Source organism: Erithacus rubecula (genome assembly GCF_903797595.1).
Source record: "Erithacus rubecula genome assembly, chromosome: 4".
NCBI classification, from domain to species: domain Eukaryota; kingdom Metazoa; phylum Chordata; class Aves; order Passeriformes; family Muscicapidae; genus Erithacus; species Erithacus rubecula.
This window is the reverse complement of record NC_136686.1, coordinates 2,534,168-2,551,250: the sequence shown is the minus strand read 5'-3', so window position 1 is coordinate 2,551,250 and position 17,083 is coordinate 2,534,168. Positions and strand designations below refer to the sequence as shown.

At 43.9% G+C, this 17,083-nt stretch overlaps 1 protein-coding gene across 1 annotated transcript in view; it reads left to right on the top strand.

The window, feature by feature from the left end:
- CACNA2D4 (calcium voltage-gated channel auxiliary subunit alpha2delta 4) overlaps positions 1–17,083 on the top strand; it is a 116,770-nt gene that overhangs the window by 28,877 nt on the left and 70,810 nt on the right. The window contains exons 14-22 of the mRNA XM_079303772.1: positions 876–953; positions 2,139–2,219; positions 4,565–4,639; positions 5,593–5,679; positions 8,868–8,939; positions 13,108–13,169; positions 13,847–13,914; positions 14,031–14,076; positions 15,518–15,615. Coding sequence (XP_079159898.1) covers positions 876–953; positions 2,139–2,219; positions 4,565–4,639; positions 5,593–5,679; positions 8,868–8,939; positions 13,108–13,169; positions 13,847–13,914; positions 14,031–14,076; positions 15,518–15,615 — 667 coding nt within the window. The remainder of the gene's footprint in view (positions 1–875; positions 954–2,138; positions 2,220–4,564; positions 4,640–5,592; positions 5,680–8,867; positions 8,940–13,107; positions 13,170–13,846; positions 13,915–14,030; positions 14,077–15,517; positions 15,616–17,083) is intronic.

Genomic DNA, 17,083 nt, shown 5'->3' with positions numbered 1-17,083 from the left:
GAGGAGCAACTCAAGATACCAAGTCCAAATCTCCATCAAGTGGCTAGATTGTTGACCTGCTTTATGGCTCCCAGCATGCTCTGTAATAGGAACAGGAGGTCATTTCTTGCCTTGCCACTCACTTCATCAAAGGAGAAATGGAAGGAGTGATGCTGGCAACAAAGAATTAGAATCTTTTGATAGCTAGGCATGTATGGGGGACTCCTTTGCATGTGGCTTGCCTGTTTTACCTCCTCTTGTGTGCTTTTAGAGCATCTGTTCTCTGTAGAATGGGGAACATCTCTTATCCCATTACAGATGCATGTCCTGTATCCCTCGCAGAGGTAGTTCACTATGTTGTATCTGTTTGGATCATGACTTTGTCTCTTTTTTCTGAGCTTAGATGGTTGAGTAAGAAGTGTATATAAGTATGCTTTGTGTGTATTTGTGTCATTTAAATATTTGTCTGTGGTGGTTTTCATTTGTGGTATTCATGTATTTGCTTGTTTGTGATTTTGCTCATATTTGTGTTGCTTTTCTCTGTTCTGTGCTGCTTGTGCTGGTGGTTTTTGCACTCATTGTATAAGTGCTCGTGTCTACACTCATAAAGAGTGGTAGCTGTAAGTTGTGCCACCACTTCTGCAGGTCCCTGTCTCTTCATTAAAACAACTCTTCAATGCATTTCACTGTCTTTCATCCCATCCTCATCACCCCACACGAGCAAGCATCCTCTTGGACGCAGAATATTTAGAAGTGCTGCCATCTGTATTCCAAGAAGTGTGGGAGGCAGGGAGGTGGCCAGCTGCAGTCCACATCTGGGCTCCCTGGGGACTTGCCCTGGGGCTCCCTGGGGTGCTGCAGCACCTGCTGACTCACATGCTGTTGTTGTGTGGCAGCTCTTTGCGTCGCAGGCTCAGAGCCTGCTGCTCATGACGACCGTGGCCATGCCAGTGTTCAGCAAGAAGAACGAGACGGTGAGTGAGGCTCAGGGGGCAGCAGGCCTGGGTGGGGTCCTAAAACCAAGGGGCCTCTGAACCAACATCTGGCCATCTGGGAAGGCAGCAGAACTCTGGAAGGGTGTGTGATAATTTATCTGTCGTTTCTTCAAAATATAACCCTTAAATATGATGCTTCTCCTTGTTTTATCCCTTCCATTTTCAAGCTGAGCCTAGTTCACATGCCCTGAAATTTCAGGCTGGAAGAGATCATTACCTTGTCTAGCCTACATTTTATTGCAGGCCTTTGTATCTCACATAGATGAGCCAAATACTTTTGGCAAAAGCATCATTGAGCAAAGGCATCCAGGTCCAAGCTCTCTCCATCGTGGTTTCTAAATCTTTTAATTTGTCTGACTTCACCTTCCTGTCATAATGGCTTCCTGAGATTAAGAAGCCTGTACCCTTTAGTAAGTTCTCATGGGAAACATACTGTTATAAAATCAAACCTGTCTATCTTGAAAAGATTAAAAAGGTTGAATAATTTAGATGATTTGATAAGGGCATTTCCTCTGGGGTTTGAAAGCCTTTAGACACTCTTTTCTGTAGCATTTCTAATTTCTCAGCATCCTTAGTGTTGCTATACAAGGGATAAATTCTTCATCCAGGTCATACAGATGATTTTCTGCCTTCTCCACCTGGGGCTGGCCATAGCCTGCATTAGCACTGCACTGCAGTGGGAGTCTGTGTGTAATTCATCCATAGTGCTCTCCAGATGCTTATTAAACAACCAGATTCCCATGTCATGGAGAGGGGATTTCCTTTTTTTTTTCTAGATTAACAGTTTTGTATTTGGCATTTTATTTAGTTGGCCCCATTTATCAACCTGTTCATGTTGGTTTGCATTACTTTTTTTTTACCTTAGTGTTTACATGTACTGGATGCAAGGGTTTGCCCTCAAAACTTGATTACAGTAATTTTATGTTACTTCTGAATCACAATAGTAAATACTGACTAGTGTTGTGTGGAAATATCCTTTCTCATAAACACTGGTATAACTTCTTTGGACTTTTTGAAGGATGTTATAATTAGTTTTGCATAACTACTTTCACACAACCCTAGAGGGGATGGGTGAGAAACTACTAGGGGGAGACAATAATGTGTTTTCAGGCAGAAAAGTACCCAGGGTTTGCTTCTGAAAATGGATTCTCCTTTGTTTTACAGCGATCCCATGGCATTCTTCTGGGTGTGGTGGGCTCTGATGTACCACTGAGGGAGTTGTTAAAACTTGCTCCACGGTATAAGGTAAGACTGAGACAATGCAGTTGGTTCCTTTGCACAGTAAAGTCACTACTCACACTTCCATGGGCACAAAAATCACTTCTCTGCTCTGTAGGAAAAACTGTGAGCATAAGAGAAGAGTTGTTGGATGTAGTGGTGTGTGGTTTTTATATAGCACATATGAAATCATTCACCACTACAAGCTTTTGGGCTGCTTCAGCAACACAAGGATTGGGTGATCCAGTAGGTTGGCAAAAGGTCATGGAACCTTTGCATCCTGATGATCACCAACCTAGATCCCTCAGAGGTGACAGCCTGTATTAGAAGAATTACAGTTTTATATCCAGTTCCCAGTGGACAAGAGTTGCCATGCCAGCTGGCAAAAAAATGCACTCATTTCACTGTCAATATTCTTAGCAGAAAAACTGAGGGCTGAATGGATTATGGAGAGCCAACTCTCCTGTCATGCCTAGAGGTTCCTTTCTCCAGATCAGCATGATGGTTTCTTGGCAGGACAGGGTACAGAAACTTGGCTCTCACTTGCTTTGTGCTGTACCTGGATAGAGTATTTGCTCTCCAGAATTGTTAGTTAAAAAACTTTCCATTAGCTCTCTGTTCAATGTATTTAAAAAAAAAACAGTCTTTATCCATAGGAAATTCCCCCAGAGATGCACTGTTTGGTTTGGTTTCTGCTGTAAATTCCAGGCAGTGACCCTTTGTTCAGTCAGGCTGCACAGCAGGAGACAACGAGCACATCCAAGGACCACCACGAAATCTGGCACTTTGAGCCAACATTTCAAGTTTTTTGGTTTCTCTTAAATAACTATCAGACAACTACTACCAGTGAGGCAGTTGTCCAAAATCTGATTGCTGAAAACTCACAGGACTGAAAGTGCTGTCAGAAGCTGTGAATTTCTGTGCTGTTTCCAGACATGGATGCAGGGCAGACCATGAACAGGCAGCTGTAGGAAATGATCCTGCAGACAGCCCTGGAACTGTGAGTGTCAGGGTGCCTGCACTCTGCTTGCAAAGCTGCCCAGTTTGGGTCAATTTTTATATGATTAATTTCCGTATAAGAATAATGCCTTTTCATCTCCCTTCCCCTATGTCAGTCAAATGACAGATATAAAATAATTTTTTTTCTGGTCTAAGGAAGGTCACTATTCTTTCTTACAAGCAGTGCCAGGAAAGGAGGGGGGAAAAATTATATCAGTGTCAGGACACATCTTCTCAGAAAGTCCTCCAACTCCAGACCAGTTTGGAAACCTAGGATCCTCAGCTTGAATTCCTTGGTATATGGGTTCCAAAAGGACCAGCTCCAGTGTTCCAGATCACTGGAGCTTGTATATTAATGATTGTGCTTTTACAGGGCTGGGAAATTTCAGCTTTAATAGGCCAAAAAGAAATTTGCTGATCCAGTGTCATGGTTTTATTCTTGCCACAGTGAGTTAAGCCAAGTGTGTTTTTCAAAAAACTGCTTCACATAGAGACAGTCCAAGGTTTTGGTTTGGGATGTGTGAAATAGTGAATTGATTCCCTGAATGCAGAGACAGATTGTAAATAACTTACCTCCTCACTTCCCTACCATTATCCCTCCAGGACTGTCTTTATAGGAAAATAGCGTTCCAACTTTTTATTTGAAGATGGAAACTTTATCCATTGTTGTTTTCCTTGAGACACCTCGTTTTGGCAAGCACAGGCTATCTGCAGGTTTTTAGCAACTCAGGGTGTAGCTGGAATTTGCATTATATATAGTCTTGAGCTGAGTAATTGTGTCTCAGAAATCCCTCATAGATCAGGTCAGCCAGTGTCTGCTCTTGTTACATCATGCTATTCCTTAAAAAGCATTTTAAGACTACAGGCTTGTACAATTGGCCTGGGTTGGGTCTGATCTTGCCAACACTGAAACATAATGCAGAGCTCCTCTGAAATCTGACCGGGTTTCCAGGGAAGCCATCTGTGAGATTGATCCTCACTTGTTCATTCACTGCTCTGCAGTGCAGTGCTGGGCACACAGAGCTGTCACCACTGTTCCTGGACTGTTTGCAGCATTCCCCATCATTGCCCATTTCTCTGCTGTGGAGAGCTCAGTCTGCCTCTGGGTGCTAACCATCCACAATGACAATCTGACTGTAGGAGGGCTTATTTTTATGAATGTGTAAACAAACCTACTACCTGCACATCCTTTTGTGCATCCAAGCACAGACAGAGCAGACAGATATCTGTTCTGAGATGGATTCTATTTTCTGCTGATTAATACCTGTAAAAGAAAAATACTTCTCCATATTGGTGGTGCCTGGGTATCAGCAGCACCCATTACACAGCAGTTTGTGGCTAAAGCACTGATTATTCCAATGCCTCTTTCTCAGCTGGGTGTCCATGGCTACGCTTTCCTGAACACCAACAACGGCTACATCCTTTCACACCCCGACCTCCGTCCTTTGGTACGTACAGCTGTGCATCCCACAACCTTTGCTGGCTTGAACAGCAGCTTTCAGTGCTGATTTCTTTGGGGATTTTGAGCTGTGAAGGCCACCAGCCTCTGATACACAGGCACCCAGGAGCAGGAGGGCCAGCTGGCCTCGTTGATGAGCTGCCAAGGCGTGTGATGATTTTGAAATTTCAGACATGCTGGTCAGCACAAACCCACCTGCTCACAGCCATGAGCATTAGTGTGGTCACCACAAGAGAAGGCTGCTGTGAAGCCCCATGGTGGCCCTGTCTTCAAAAAGGCAGTTTTTCCCAGGGAGACCACAGGCAGGGCAGGGCAAGGCAAAGCTTTATCCTTCCACCTTCAATTGGCCTCTCCCAGTCTCCTTCTCCCTCATCCTGGAGATCTCTCTCATCCAGGAGATTGGAGGAGTAGTCCTCTTTTGTCAGTTAGCTCTAGTGAAAGGTCTCCATCAGTGGAGTCAAAGCCTGACTCCCATCAGAAAAGGTCTCCTGCTGGTATTATAATGCTAATGGGATTATACTCTTAGCTGCAGGAAAAAAAAAAAAAACAACTGATTTCCTGCAGGCAAGGGTGTTGTACTGATCTGTTTAGGAAAAGGAGGCCAGAGCCTTTACCTGTAAGTTTAGCTGTGTTCCTGTCTGTTCCTTGCTCCTGGAGCTGCCTGTCCCACTGGAACTCCCTTAGCCTCTCACTCCCAGTGTAGAGAAATAAGTGATATGGGATCAAGAAGACATTTGCACAAACTCTGCCTTCCTAGTCAGAGAAGAAATGAGATACCCCTATTTTTCAAATTACACACCAGTTCTCAAAGGGCTAGTTTAGGAAGTGATCTAGCCCCTTACTTTAATATTCTTCTTTTTCTTTTTTTTTTTTTTTTCCTTTTTTTATTTTTTTTTTGTTTTGTTTTGGTTTGTTTTTTTGGTTTTTGTTTTTTAATGCCAGTATAAAGAAGGAAAGAAACTGAAGCCAAAGCCGAACTACAACAGCGTAGATCTCTCCGAAGTGGAGTGGGAAGACCAGGATGAAATAGTGAGTGTCAGAAAGTGGATTTAATCATTCTTGTAGCACCTTCTATCTACTACCTTGTTTGCCTGTATGGAAGCTGTGGGAGGCACTCCTGTTGTTTTTCTGTGCCTGACTGGCTCTAAGGGGTGGTTTACAAGAGGACAGAGCATAAAGCTCCCCTACCAAGTGCTTGTCTTCCTCCTCAAAGTGAGTTTTCTTTTCATGGAACAAAGAAGAAGTGCTGGAAGGAGGAAACTGGGAGGAGCACTTTGGAGGATGCTCCAGTCTGTGTGTACAAGACCCTAATGCTGCCTTAATATAAAGCCAAAGTAGTTTAGGAGTGTGGCAGTCTTGTGATGTCTCCCACACATGCAGAATGTGAGATGGAGCTGAGGCCACTTAATAGGATCAGGAACAAGAAAGTACATTCATCAATGTAGACTTCATCAAGAGACTAAAACTTGCAGTCACCATTAATAATAGACACAGGGAATAAAGGACTTAGAAACTTGGGGAAAAAAATCCAGGAAGTAACTTATTGTGGAGGCACTGAAAGCAAAACTGACCAGAGGGAAAAGATAAAATATAAAACCAAACTCCCTCCTACTGTCTTTTGAACCAAATTATTAGTAAGTGATAAAGAGGAAACAGCATGCACCTGTAACAACTGTACACTGCTGCTTTGCACATCTAGGACTCCAGATAAAATGAGAATATAGAGCTTCCTCTGTGGCTGGTTTCCTTTTACTCAGAATTAGGAGGAAACAGATACTTAAATGACTAAGATAAGAACTGAATTTGGAGTAAGATAGCATTAGCTGTGAGACACATGCTTCTGGATTACAGGGGAGACTGCTGAGATAAACGGATCTGATGCTATAGATATCCATTTAAACAGGTAGGACACACAGAGCAGCAAGAGGATCAAAGTAGCTACTGCCACTAGTGTAGACCAAGTATAAAGGCAACATCAAAGAAATTTGGGAGGTGGACAAGTGGCAGAACTATGTAAAAACTGTGTGGAAAGCAAAACAAGAATAAGAGGTTTTACATGCAGTGGAACCACCAAGATGCAAGTTGCCAGCAGCTTTGTGTAGGTTCACTGATCTTTTATAGGACTTTTCTCCCACTGTGGTTCTCTCTCCCACTGGAGCCACTTTCAGAGCTATTCCTCTTTTCCTAGTTTGCTATTTTAAAAAATAATCCCAGAAATAAAAGAAATTTGCTTTGCTCTCATATTTATTTGGCTAGTGGGTTCCTGTCTAACCAACTGACACTGATACCTGAATGCAAATACAATACCAATTGTAAGGTTTCTGTCCATAGACAATCAGAGTAAAACTATCCAGGACAAAAAAAATAATGAACCCAGCATGAGAAACAAAAGCCACTTTGTGTTTCTGTACTGCATCTTCCAGAAAAAAAAAGAAAGGTTGCAGTCACAGAGGGTGCAGAGACATACAGTGACGTGAGGAATATCTGCAGTGTGACTTCAGCAAGTCTAGAGGCTCTCAAGATACACCCACTGCAGCAGAAAGCTGCCAACATTTCAACACTCATATTTGTAGCCATGGTATTAGATCAATGACAGACTCAACATCAGTTGCAGTATAATCTCAGCAACACTGATAAGCAGCACATTCAGGCTGGAAAAATATGCCCAAGTACTAATGATGTGTTATGCAGCCAGCTGCAAAGAGAAATCTAGGAGAGGAAGTTGGCATTGTCTGAAAAGCACCCAGCTGATGCATAATGGTGCAAACTGCAGCCAGGCAGCAGCAAGGGATATTCACAGTGTGAGGGGGAAAAGGGGAAAGGTTAAGGGTCTGGAGGGGAAGCCACAAGGAGTGGCTGAGGTCTCTTGGTCCTGGGGGAGACCTCACTGCAGTTACAGCTTCCCTGAGAGAGGAAGAAGAGGTGCAGGCACTGACTGATCTCTCTGTGGTGACAGCAACAGGACCCAAGGGAATGGCCTGGAGCTGTGCCAGGGCAGGTTTAGGTTGGATATCAGGAAAAGGCTTTTCCCCAGAGAGTGGCTGGGCACTGGAACAGCTCCCCAGGGCAGGGTCACAGCACCAGCCTGCCACAGCTCAAGGAGATTTGGACAACTCTCTCAGGCACAAGATGTGACTCTTGGGGTGTCCTGTGCAGGGCCAGCAGCTGGACTTGATGATCCTTGTTTCCAATTCAGGATATTCTATGATTCTAAACTCAGAACTCATAGCAAATCCTGCAGGCTGCCAGATCAGAACAGAGAGTATGCTGAGGTTCTGGAAGAAGGTCAAACACTCTTAGCCAAAAAGGAGTAATAGTACCAGCCAGTGTTTTCATTTCCAAGATGTGGGCCTTGGGAAACATGAGCTTCATATTCTAGGTCTGTAAATAACCCACATCAAACAGCCATAATAAACAAAATCATGGCCTTGTAAAGCCACTGCAGTTGATACTGGCTAGCACCTGAATGGAGGCCTGTCTCTGGAAGTAAGGAAACAATTTGTGAATGACTAAGTTACTTTCCACCTATTTTTTTTCTGTCCAGCCTGAAGCAATAGATTTGATATGCTCTGGCAGGCTAGACCTGAAGTCAAAGCCTCTGTACTTTTGGAAAAAATTTCCTGGATCTTTCTTGCAAGAGGCTGGGAGTCACTGTGAAAATTACATTTTACCTGTGGAACCTGGGTTGAGTAAAGTGGTTTTCTCACTGCCTGCCCTGCTGTCAAACAGTCTTGTTTCGTTGTGTTAAACAGCTGCTTTGCTGCACTTCAGAAGTGGTGCTGAATACAGCCTATAATTTATAAATCAGTTTTAAAAATGTCAAAGAGCTTTGGATTCAGTGAGGGAGTTAGTGGGTTTCTCAGTTTTCTCCTCTTCCAGGCTCTTAAAGCACTGAGCTAATGAATTTCTGGCTGCCAAACAGTGAAGTCTGGGGCTGGCAATTTCATAGATTCCAGATCCTTTCTTTTTGCTGAAAGACATATCAACAAGCTTTCAGGATAAACTATTACTGTTCTGTATCACTTATCAGCTTGCCTGTCCAAAGATTCTGATCACTGCAAACAGGATTTCTGTTTAAAAGAAGCAAGACAGAGCTGGGGAGGAGAGGGAACCAACAGTGATTCTGCCAGCCCTTGTGTGTTAATGATGAGTGCCTCTGTTAATTCCTGCTGGGCCCTGCTTGGAGACACTAACACCAAACTTGTTCACCTCTGCAGCTGAGAAGTGCCATGATCAATGGGGAAACAGGTTACCTCTCCATGGATGTGAAGGTCCCTGTGGACAAAGGGGTAAGAAATTATCCTTCTGTTCAGGTCACACAGGGGAGTGGATGGGAAGTGGACGCTGAAAAACCACAAAGGGTGTGGTTTTTAGTGTTTGGCATTCCTGAGTGTGAGGATTTTAGTGTTTCACCACATAGAAAAAGCATGTGCTAAAGACATACAAGAGAGCATCATTGTAAGTGCTCATTATGCCTACCAAGATGTGCTCTCAGAAAGGTCCTGGAAATGTCCCCTCAGCTCCCTACTTTGTCCATGCAAAGCCAAAAAGCATGTTGTTCCTTGTTTATAGGGCTGTGAAATGAATCAGAGATATTCAAGAGTTAGAATAGGGGAAGACTATGTTGAACTGGCTTAGACAGAAGGAGGTTTGGAGATTATTTTGCCACTCTCTTTCCCTACCTAAAACCACTCATGAAAACTTTGTCCCTCCCTTCATCAGAATGTGATTCCCTTTATCCAGGTCCAGGAATAAAATTCTATCCAAATATTTGCAGATGTTTTATGAAAAGTCCTAGTGAAATGGTGACTTTTGAGCACCCCCTACCAGCTCTAGGGCAGGGTTATCCTTTGAAATCAGTGAAAAATTATCTCGTACATTTATGTTCACTCTTACTTTTTCATTCACATTTGTTTAACCCTCTCGAAGATTTTGGCTTTCATCATTTCCTATTAGGAAGTATTCCAGAGCTCTGCAAGTTCCATTGCCCAAAAGTCATCTATATTTCAGGAAAATTTTCCATCCTTTATAGAGAGCACCTTTTTCAGCTGCTCCCATGCTAAGCTACAGTCAGCACCAATTGCAACAAATTAAATGCTCACAGCCACTGCTGAAATTTGCTAATGAAGACACCTTTCTTTTTCCTCTTGGTGATTGTCTCCTGCTAAATCTTGTCACTACATTGTTCTCTCTATTCTTGGTGTTTGCAGCTCTCATGGACCTGTCAATGGCTTTTCTTTTCCTGGGCATTGCTAACATCTGTGCTTGAAATTTTTGCACACTTTCGAGCCACTCTGATTGTTCCTGTTGACACTTTTATCAATTCTGGTGCCCAAATACCAGGGCTTCACTGAATTTTGTGACTGTTCCCTGTTGCTCTGTATATAGCAGCCATTCTCTGCAATAGGATATTTCTGAACAGGGAGCCCCCAAATCTCCTTTCTGCTGTCCTTTAAATTTTTTTCTCCCTCCCACAGCTGCACTGGAACTGCCACCCTCACTTCTGTGTATCTTAGCTATTTTTTCCAGTTGCCATTTTTCCACATGAAACCCACCTCTCCTTTTCATCCAACCTTTCTAATTTTAAGGCCTGTTCAGACACTTTTTTCAGTATGCAGAGAAATGTTCTATTTTGTCTTACAGATAGATCCCTGTACAGAAGGGCTGCTAAGGCAGGATCTGTTTCTCCCATTAGATTTTCTTCCCTCGATGGCCTGTTGTTTACTGTTTCTTTTTGTTTACAATTCTGCAGCTAGTTTTCCCTCCATATCTTACTTAAGCCCACTTTAATTGATTTTTTGGAATAAAAGTCCATGAGAAGCTGTTTCAAGTACTTTATAGAAATTCAGATATATTGCATGTCCTTTATTTCCTTTATCCATTACCTTAGTTACTCTATCAGAAAAGTAATCAAGATTTTAGAGCAAGATCTATTCTTTGTAGGTCTAGATTGCTTCTTTGCTAGCTTAACCCCTTTGTGCCCCCTCAATAACACTTCTTCTGAGTCATCCAATGATATCTTTTAGTTCAATATTTTAGAGACATCTTTCTGCTCCCCTACCCAGGGGAAAAAGAAGATAACAAAAAGTATCCTTGGCAAAGAGAGATTATTTGTTTCATTCTGCTGCTCTGGAAGCTTTATGAAGCACAATAGGGGACTGAGGCTGAGTGTGTGACAATTTTTCTATTATCAGAATACACATGGAGTGGAAACCAGAAATGAAGCTTAGTAATTCCCACTTGTACTCTGCTAGCTGATGAAGCAGAGCAGCATAGAAACAAAGAAAATGCTGACAGAGCCTTGAAACAAAGAGCATGAGGTGGCCAGACTGTGGAGAGAAGATCTGAGTGAAGGGGATAGAAACTCTTCTGTCAGCCACCTAAATGTTGATACCCCACGTTGATTTCAGTATGGTATCAAGAACAGAGTGAGATAGAGAGGAAAAAAGTAAGGAACAAATACAGGAGGCAGTTATTAGGGAGTTCTAAGGGCAGAAATGCCTTTGCTTGCAGCTTGAGTATGGAAGGGCTGTGACTGTGAAAGCTAAAGAGAGAGGACACGGGTAGAAGTTGTGGCAAACCTCTGGTAGTGGCAAGAACCAGGCCTGGATGCCTAGCACAGCATCCAGTCTGCAAATCCACATGTTCCCAGACTGCAGGGGATGGCAGTCAGCCATCCTGTCACTGTGCCAACATGCCCATGCTCTCCTCCCTGGAGCCCTGCTATGTAGCCAAGTCCTGCCTGATCATCCTCAGTCCCACTTGGCTCAAGGGTGCCTCTGTTCTTTTCCATTCCATGGATAAGTGGTGCTGCCTTAAGCTGTCCTGGGGCTGGCTGAGCAGTCACCAGGAGAGGGACAGGCCAAGGGTAAAAAAGGAGCACCCCTGCTAAAGGAAAGGATCTCAGAGTAGTGACCAGGTGTTTTCTGTGCCTCCCTACCTCCATCATCAGATCAGACAGGCAACAAGAGAGGGTTAATACCTTTTGTACCACCCACAGCCATCATAACACAACCAAGGTATATTCTTTGCACATTAAAGAGAAACAACTTCATGGAAAGGGTTATTTCAAAATTGGAATGGACCCCCCAGGGAGGTGGCAGAGTCACCATCCTTAGAGGTGTTCAAGAAATGACTGGATGTGGCACTGAATGCTGTGGTCTGCTTGACAAGGTGGTGATGGGTCAAGGATGGGCTCAGTGATCTCAGAGGTCTTTTTCAGCCTCAATGATTCTGTGATCCTGTGTGGTCCTGGCCCAGCAGAAGACCCTGTTGTTCAGCAGTACAGTTGCCCTGCATGGAGGGAGAGAGGAGGAAAGGGCTTAAGCCATTGCCACCCCTCAGCTAGCAATATCCTAAATCCCCATCACACCTAATGATATCCCCCATCCCTGTCAGCACAGTGAGCACAAACTTGGTGCACACTGTGCAACTAGAGCCCTCTGTGCCTCACTCCACTTCCAGGGCTGCTCAGCTGGAGCAGGTTAGAGCAGACACGACTTTCCCTGGGGAACACTGAGTTTTCTGTGTTCACTCCCTGTCTCCCACACACATCCTCTCACCTCGTTCTCAGACTGGGTCTAGGATTTTAAACATATTAGGGTTCATATACTGGCATAAGGCTTGGAGAGAAACTTTCCAGAAACTTTTCTCCTTTGGAAAAGCGTTCCACTGAAATCAACACTTTCCTCCAGGAAAAGGCCAGTCTGGCAAACAGATGAAGTTCTGAAGCAGCTTTCAATAATCTGAAATGTCTTCAGTTGAAATGTCAGTCTGAAAAAAAATATTTGCATGCGAATCAAAATGGCTTGGATCTGAAATGGCACTTTTTTTCCCAAATTGAAAATGTAAATTTTTTTGAACCAATTTTTTAAACAAAATTGGAATATGCTAATGTTTTGTCCCACTTTGGCATGAAAGTAAATGTCAAGAATATCAGCATTTCCCACAGGAGTGGGGAGACTTGGCCCTGGCTGCCCACCCACACAGGAGGATAGGTTTGCCATTCTGCCTCCCCTTCAACTCCACCCCTCCTTCCCTTCCTATCTGCCACTGAGCCCCCGTCCTGCTTGAGATGATGATGATGATGATGATGATATGCAAAGCTCTCAGGGTTGCTGTGTCTAGTGGAAGAGCAGCAGGACCCCAGCACATGTGCTTGGAGGGGACAAGCAGGAGGGCAGCTTCTCCCCACCCCTTCCTGCAGCCAGTGCAGGAGTAGAACAAAGAAAGGTTTATCTGAAACCCTTGTTGGAAAGATGGAGTGGCTGCCTGGATCCTGAAAGTCTCAAGGTGCTGGATATGCTGAATACTGCACATTCATCCCAGCCTCCAGCCAGCCCTAGCAAGGTGTGAGGTGCTGGTTTTGCTCAGCCTCAGGGACATTGTCCCAGGTCCCCATCACCACTATGCCCTTGCTCTGTCAGATGGTCTCTCTTATTCATTCTCTTATTTCAGAAACGAGTTCTCTTCCTCACCAATGATTATTTCTTCACGGACATCAGTGGCACACCCTTCAGGTGAGCAAGGACTCGTGTGATCAGAAGTCTGATCAGGGACAGCAGAATAGTCCTTTCTCTTCATAAATCTTGCTACAAGTCATGAGTAGAGCAGTAGGAATAACTGACTTCTTTGTTCCTATTGCCATTAAAATATTATTTGGGGTCAATTCAAAAGGAATATTATGATTTACCTGAAATTCAGAGTCTGAAAGCTATACCTTAGATAGAAAATGTTGTTTTATTTCAGAGAAATGATACAGCTTAAATTTTCATTTCTTCTGAATATGATCTATGGTTCTGGTGTATGGCTCTAAAAAAAACCTCAACATTGTTATGCATTGAAAATTATTAACCAAGAAATAACAAATGAAGCAAATTGTGTGTGGGAGGGAAGGGAGGGGGTGTTGGTTTTATTCTCCCAGTTGAAATTGTTTGAAACTGGCAGAGATTTGAGAAATGTCATCATGGACCTGAACCTACAGTGTTGGCTAAAAAAACTGTCACCAGCAGTGCCTCACAACTCTACAGACAGGTTCCTTAGCCCCGGTGCTTAAATCAGATCTCACTTAATCGTCTTCTGATGATGTTCCTTTCTTTAATAGCTGTGGAGGGAGTTAATGTCTTTAAGGGTTCTAACTGCAGGCAGTGACACCTTTCCTTGCTGACAAACCCTTTGTTTTCTTTCTTGCCTGCAGCCTGGGTGTTGTGCTGTCCAGGGGGCACGGGGAGTACATTCTGCTGGGGAACACTTCAGTGGAAGAAGGTAGGATAATCTGAAAGGGACAAGGGAGCTGCTGGGAATGTCACCACTTCTCCTTCAGAGCCTGTTTGTGTCTGTCTGCTTCCTCACTGAATACTCCATGTACTCTCTGGTTTCAGGTTTGCATGACCTGCTCCAGCCAGACCTGTCTTTAGCAAATGAATGGTAAGTGGAGGAAATCTTGTCAGTGACACAGGACTTTGTCTTGATATTTGGGCAAAGATCCCAGCAATCTGGTTTGAGTTCATCACCCTCTGTGGCCAAGGGAAAAAACAGTGTTGTTTGGGTGCTGTACCTGCAAAGATCTGATTGTCTCCAGGCAACTGAGTTTCACCTCTTTTTTTGGGAGATCCCACCAAGAACTTAGCACATTCCTCTCCTAAGAAACAGTTGAGATTTATCCTCAGTCTTCTGTACTCAGACTTACTTTGTTTCTCCTTGTGTTGCTCAGAATTGTCTTACAAAACCTACACTATGTCAGACCTGTTAGGGAATTTTGTTGCAAGCTTGGTGAGAGATTGAAATACTTTTTTAAATCCTAGTTTGTTTTTGGTTGGCATCCTTCTGAACTGAGCCTAAACCTAACTTCTAGTGAACATGGAGGTGATTTATAACCTCTGTTTCAAGAGCAAGCAGAACTTACAGTTTTGCTTGGTTTGGATATGAAACAGGGTGAAGCACTTTCCATTTATTGCTGTGAGGTTTGGGGTTTTCATGAACTCACCATGCAGTCCCACTCAGTCACATGAAGCCAGGCTGTATCAAAGCCAAAATAACTGTATTCAAGCAGCCCTGCACCCCATCTCACCTCTCATTACACTGTCAAGTTTCACAAGCAGCACATTTGAGACACAAACAGCAACTTCTACTCCTGACTTCAGGTGTCAGCTTAACCACATATTCGTTACATATTCATTTCTCTTAGACTTTTCTCATAAATCACTCCTTTCAGCCCCTTTATGAGTTTTAATTCTCTCTTATAACCCCTTCCTGTCCCTTGTCCTGACAATGGAGTGATAAAAATTGGAAGTGGGATTAAAAGATTGGTTTCCTTTATAACACAGAGCATTTCTAATACATTCTTCTGCTTCTCCCCAAACTATATCCTGAAACTCCTGCACTTGTGTTCCTTTTGTTGTCACCATATCACACTGCAAGATCATTCCTCATCTCACAGTTTGTTCCTCTGTCTGTTATTTTTTCTGCTTCTAGTCTGGTGTCACGTTGCACATGACCCTCTGCTTTTCAGCTCTCTCCATCACACTGTTACTGTGTGTTACAGGCACAGGTACACATCTTGCACAACATAACACAGGAAACTGCTGGCAGGATTTGGAAGAGCTCTGTTGCATTGTGAGCTTATGCTGGAGAGCAGAGCAACCCTACTGAGCACATCAGTCAGGTTAATTGGTGTTTGGTTTAGTGGTAGGGTTTGACTTAGAGCCACACTGTTAGATTTAGAGTGGGCACAACATGCAGCAATGATAAAGACTTTGCAGACCAAGGTTTCTTGCTGACTTTCTTTTTGCAGTTACTGTCATCCAGGAGCATTTGTTTGACTGTGGTTTCTCTTTGCCCTTTTGTGTTTCTTCTCCCCTCCCACCAGGATTTACTGCATCACTGACATTGATCCCGACCACAGGAAGCTCAGCCAGCTGGAGGCTGTGATCCGTTTCCTCACTGGAGAGGAGCCTGACCTGGAATGTGAGTCCCAGGCACTGGAAGTGCCCTGCTGGGGTTTTCCTGTATCCATCACCAGGGAGAGGGAACTGTGACTAACTGGTGACAGACTGAGCCCCTGTGGCACTTGCTTACACAGGCAGGACTTACCTCAAGCCTGGATTAATTCACAAGTGGAAATGAGCTGAGGATCTACCTCCTTGTCTCCATCAGAGGAATTTTTTCTGTTTCAAAGCTGACATATAACTCAGCCACACTGGAGGTCCCAGCATAGGAAATACTGGAAAGTGGAAGGCTTGACTGGAGCTTGGCATGGGCTGCACACCAGGTTGAAGACAGACTGACTGACTGGTCTAGAGGGGGCAATGGCAGGAGAAGCCAGGAAAAGTGCTGAGACCATTCAGTTTGCCAGGGACACCAGGCATCATCATCCAAGGGCTCATGGTGCCCTCTGGAGAGATGGGTTCTTTCAGAACAAGGATGATTGATGTTGTGTTCCAAGCACAACAGGTAACTGATCCAGGAGAAAAAAATGGTTATATGATTATTATTTTTGCTGCTCCCCCTGCTGCTCATCCCTTGCACCAGGTGCCATTCTCCTGCAGCACCACTGAAGAGTTGGATCTCTGTCAGGGGTCAGAGATGTTCATGTGCATGGGAATTCCTTACAGCAGTTTGGTTTTAGGATGTCATTCAGCCCCTTAGCTGTGCCAAGTACAAGCTTTTGCATGTAATACTGCACCTCAGAGGCACAAACCTTTGGCACGAGGATGGGAATCTCTTAAAAGTAAAATCAACCACAATCCAGTAATCCTTCCTCTCTTGCACAATGAGGCTGGCTTGGAGTAGGCTGCAAAGAGGAGATGCATGAGCTGAAGAGGCCAGGGAGGAGCTCTCCATTTTCAGGAGAGCTGACTTGGACAAATATGAAGGTTTGGGAGTGCTGTGGAAAAAGAAACAAGTATGATTTGAACACATTAATCCTAGATATGGGGGGCCTGAAGAAGGAAAGATGTCATGGTGGGATCTGATTTTGAGGCTTGAATAACAACTGTGGAGAGAAGGATCCTGAGATCTGTGACAAAGAAGTTTGGGAGAACTTGAGCTAAAACATTAAGGAACACCTGGAACATCAACCCAGAAAATTTCAGTGCCAGAAACACTGAAATGGTAGGGTGGCTTCATCCAGAACAGCACTGAAAAGGGCATTTCTGCAACATGATAGTCACCATGTTCTCACAGGTTAGTGCAAGCAGGGCAATACAGAAACAGAGCAGGTCAGAGAAATGGGGTTCTGGGGCATGTCATTTAGTACATGATGATACCTTGAACTTTGCTAATCACTTCTTAGCTCCAGTCCAAAGTGGATTAGACTGGTAGCCTGGACTGGCTTGAGTATCTGGTGAAAACCAGGACAGGAAAATGTTTTGTGACTCACAGGGAGGAAGCGGAGCTAACAGAGAAGCCAATGAGCAAAGGGACAGAGTAGAGG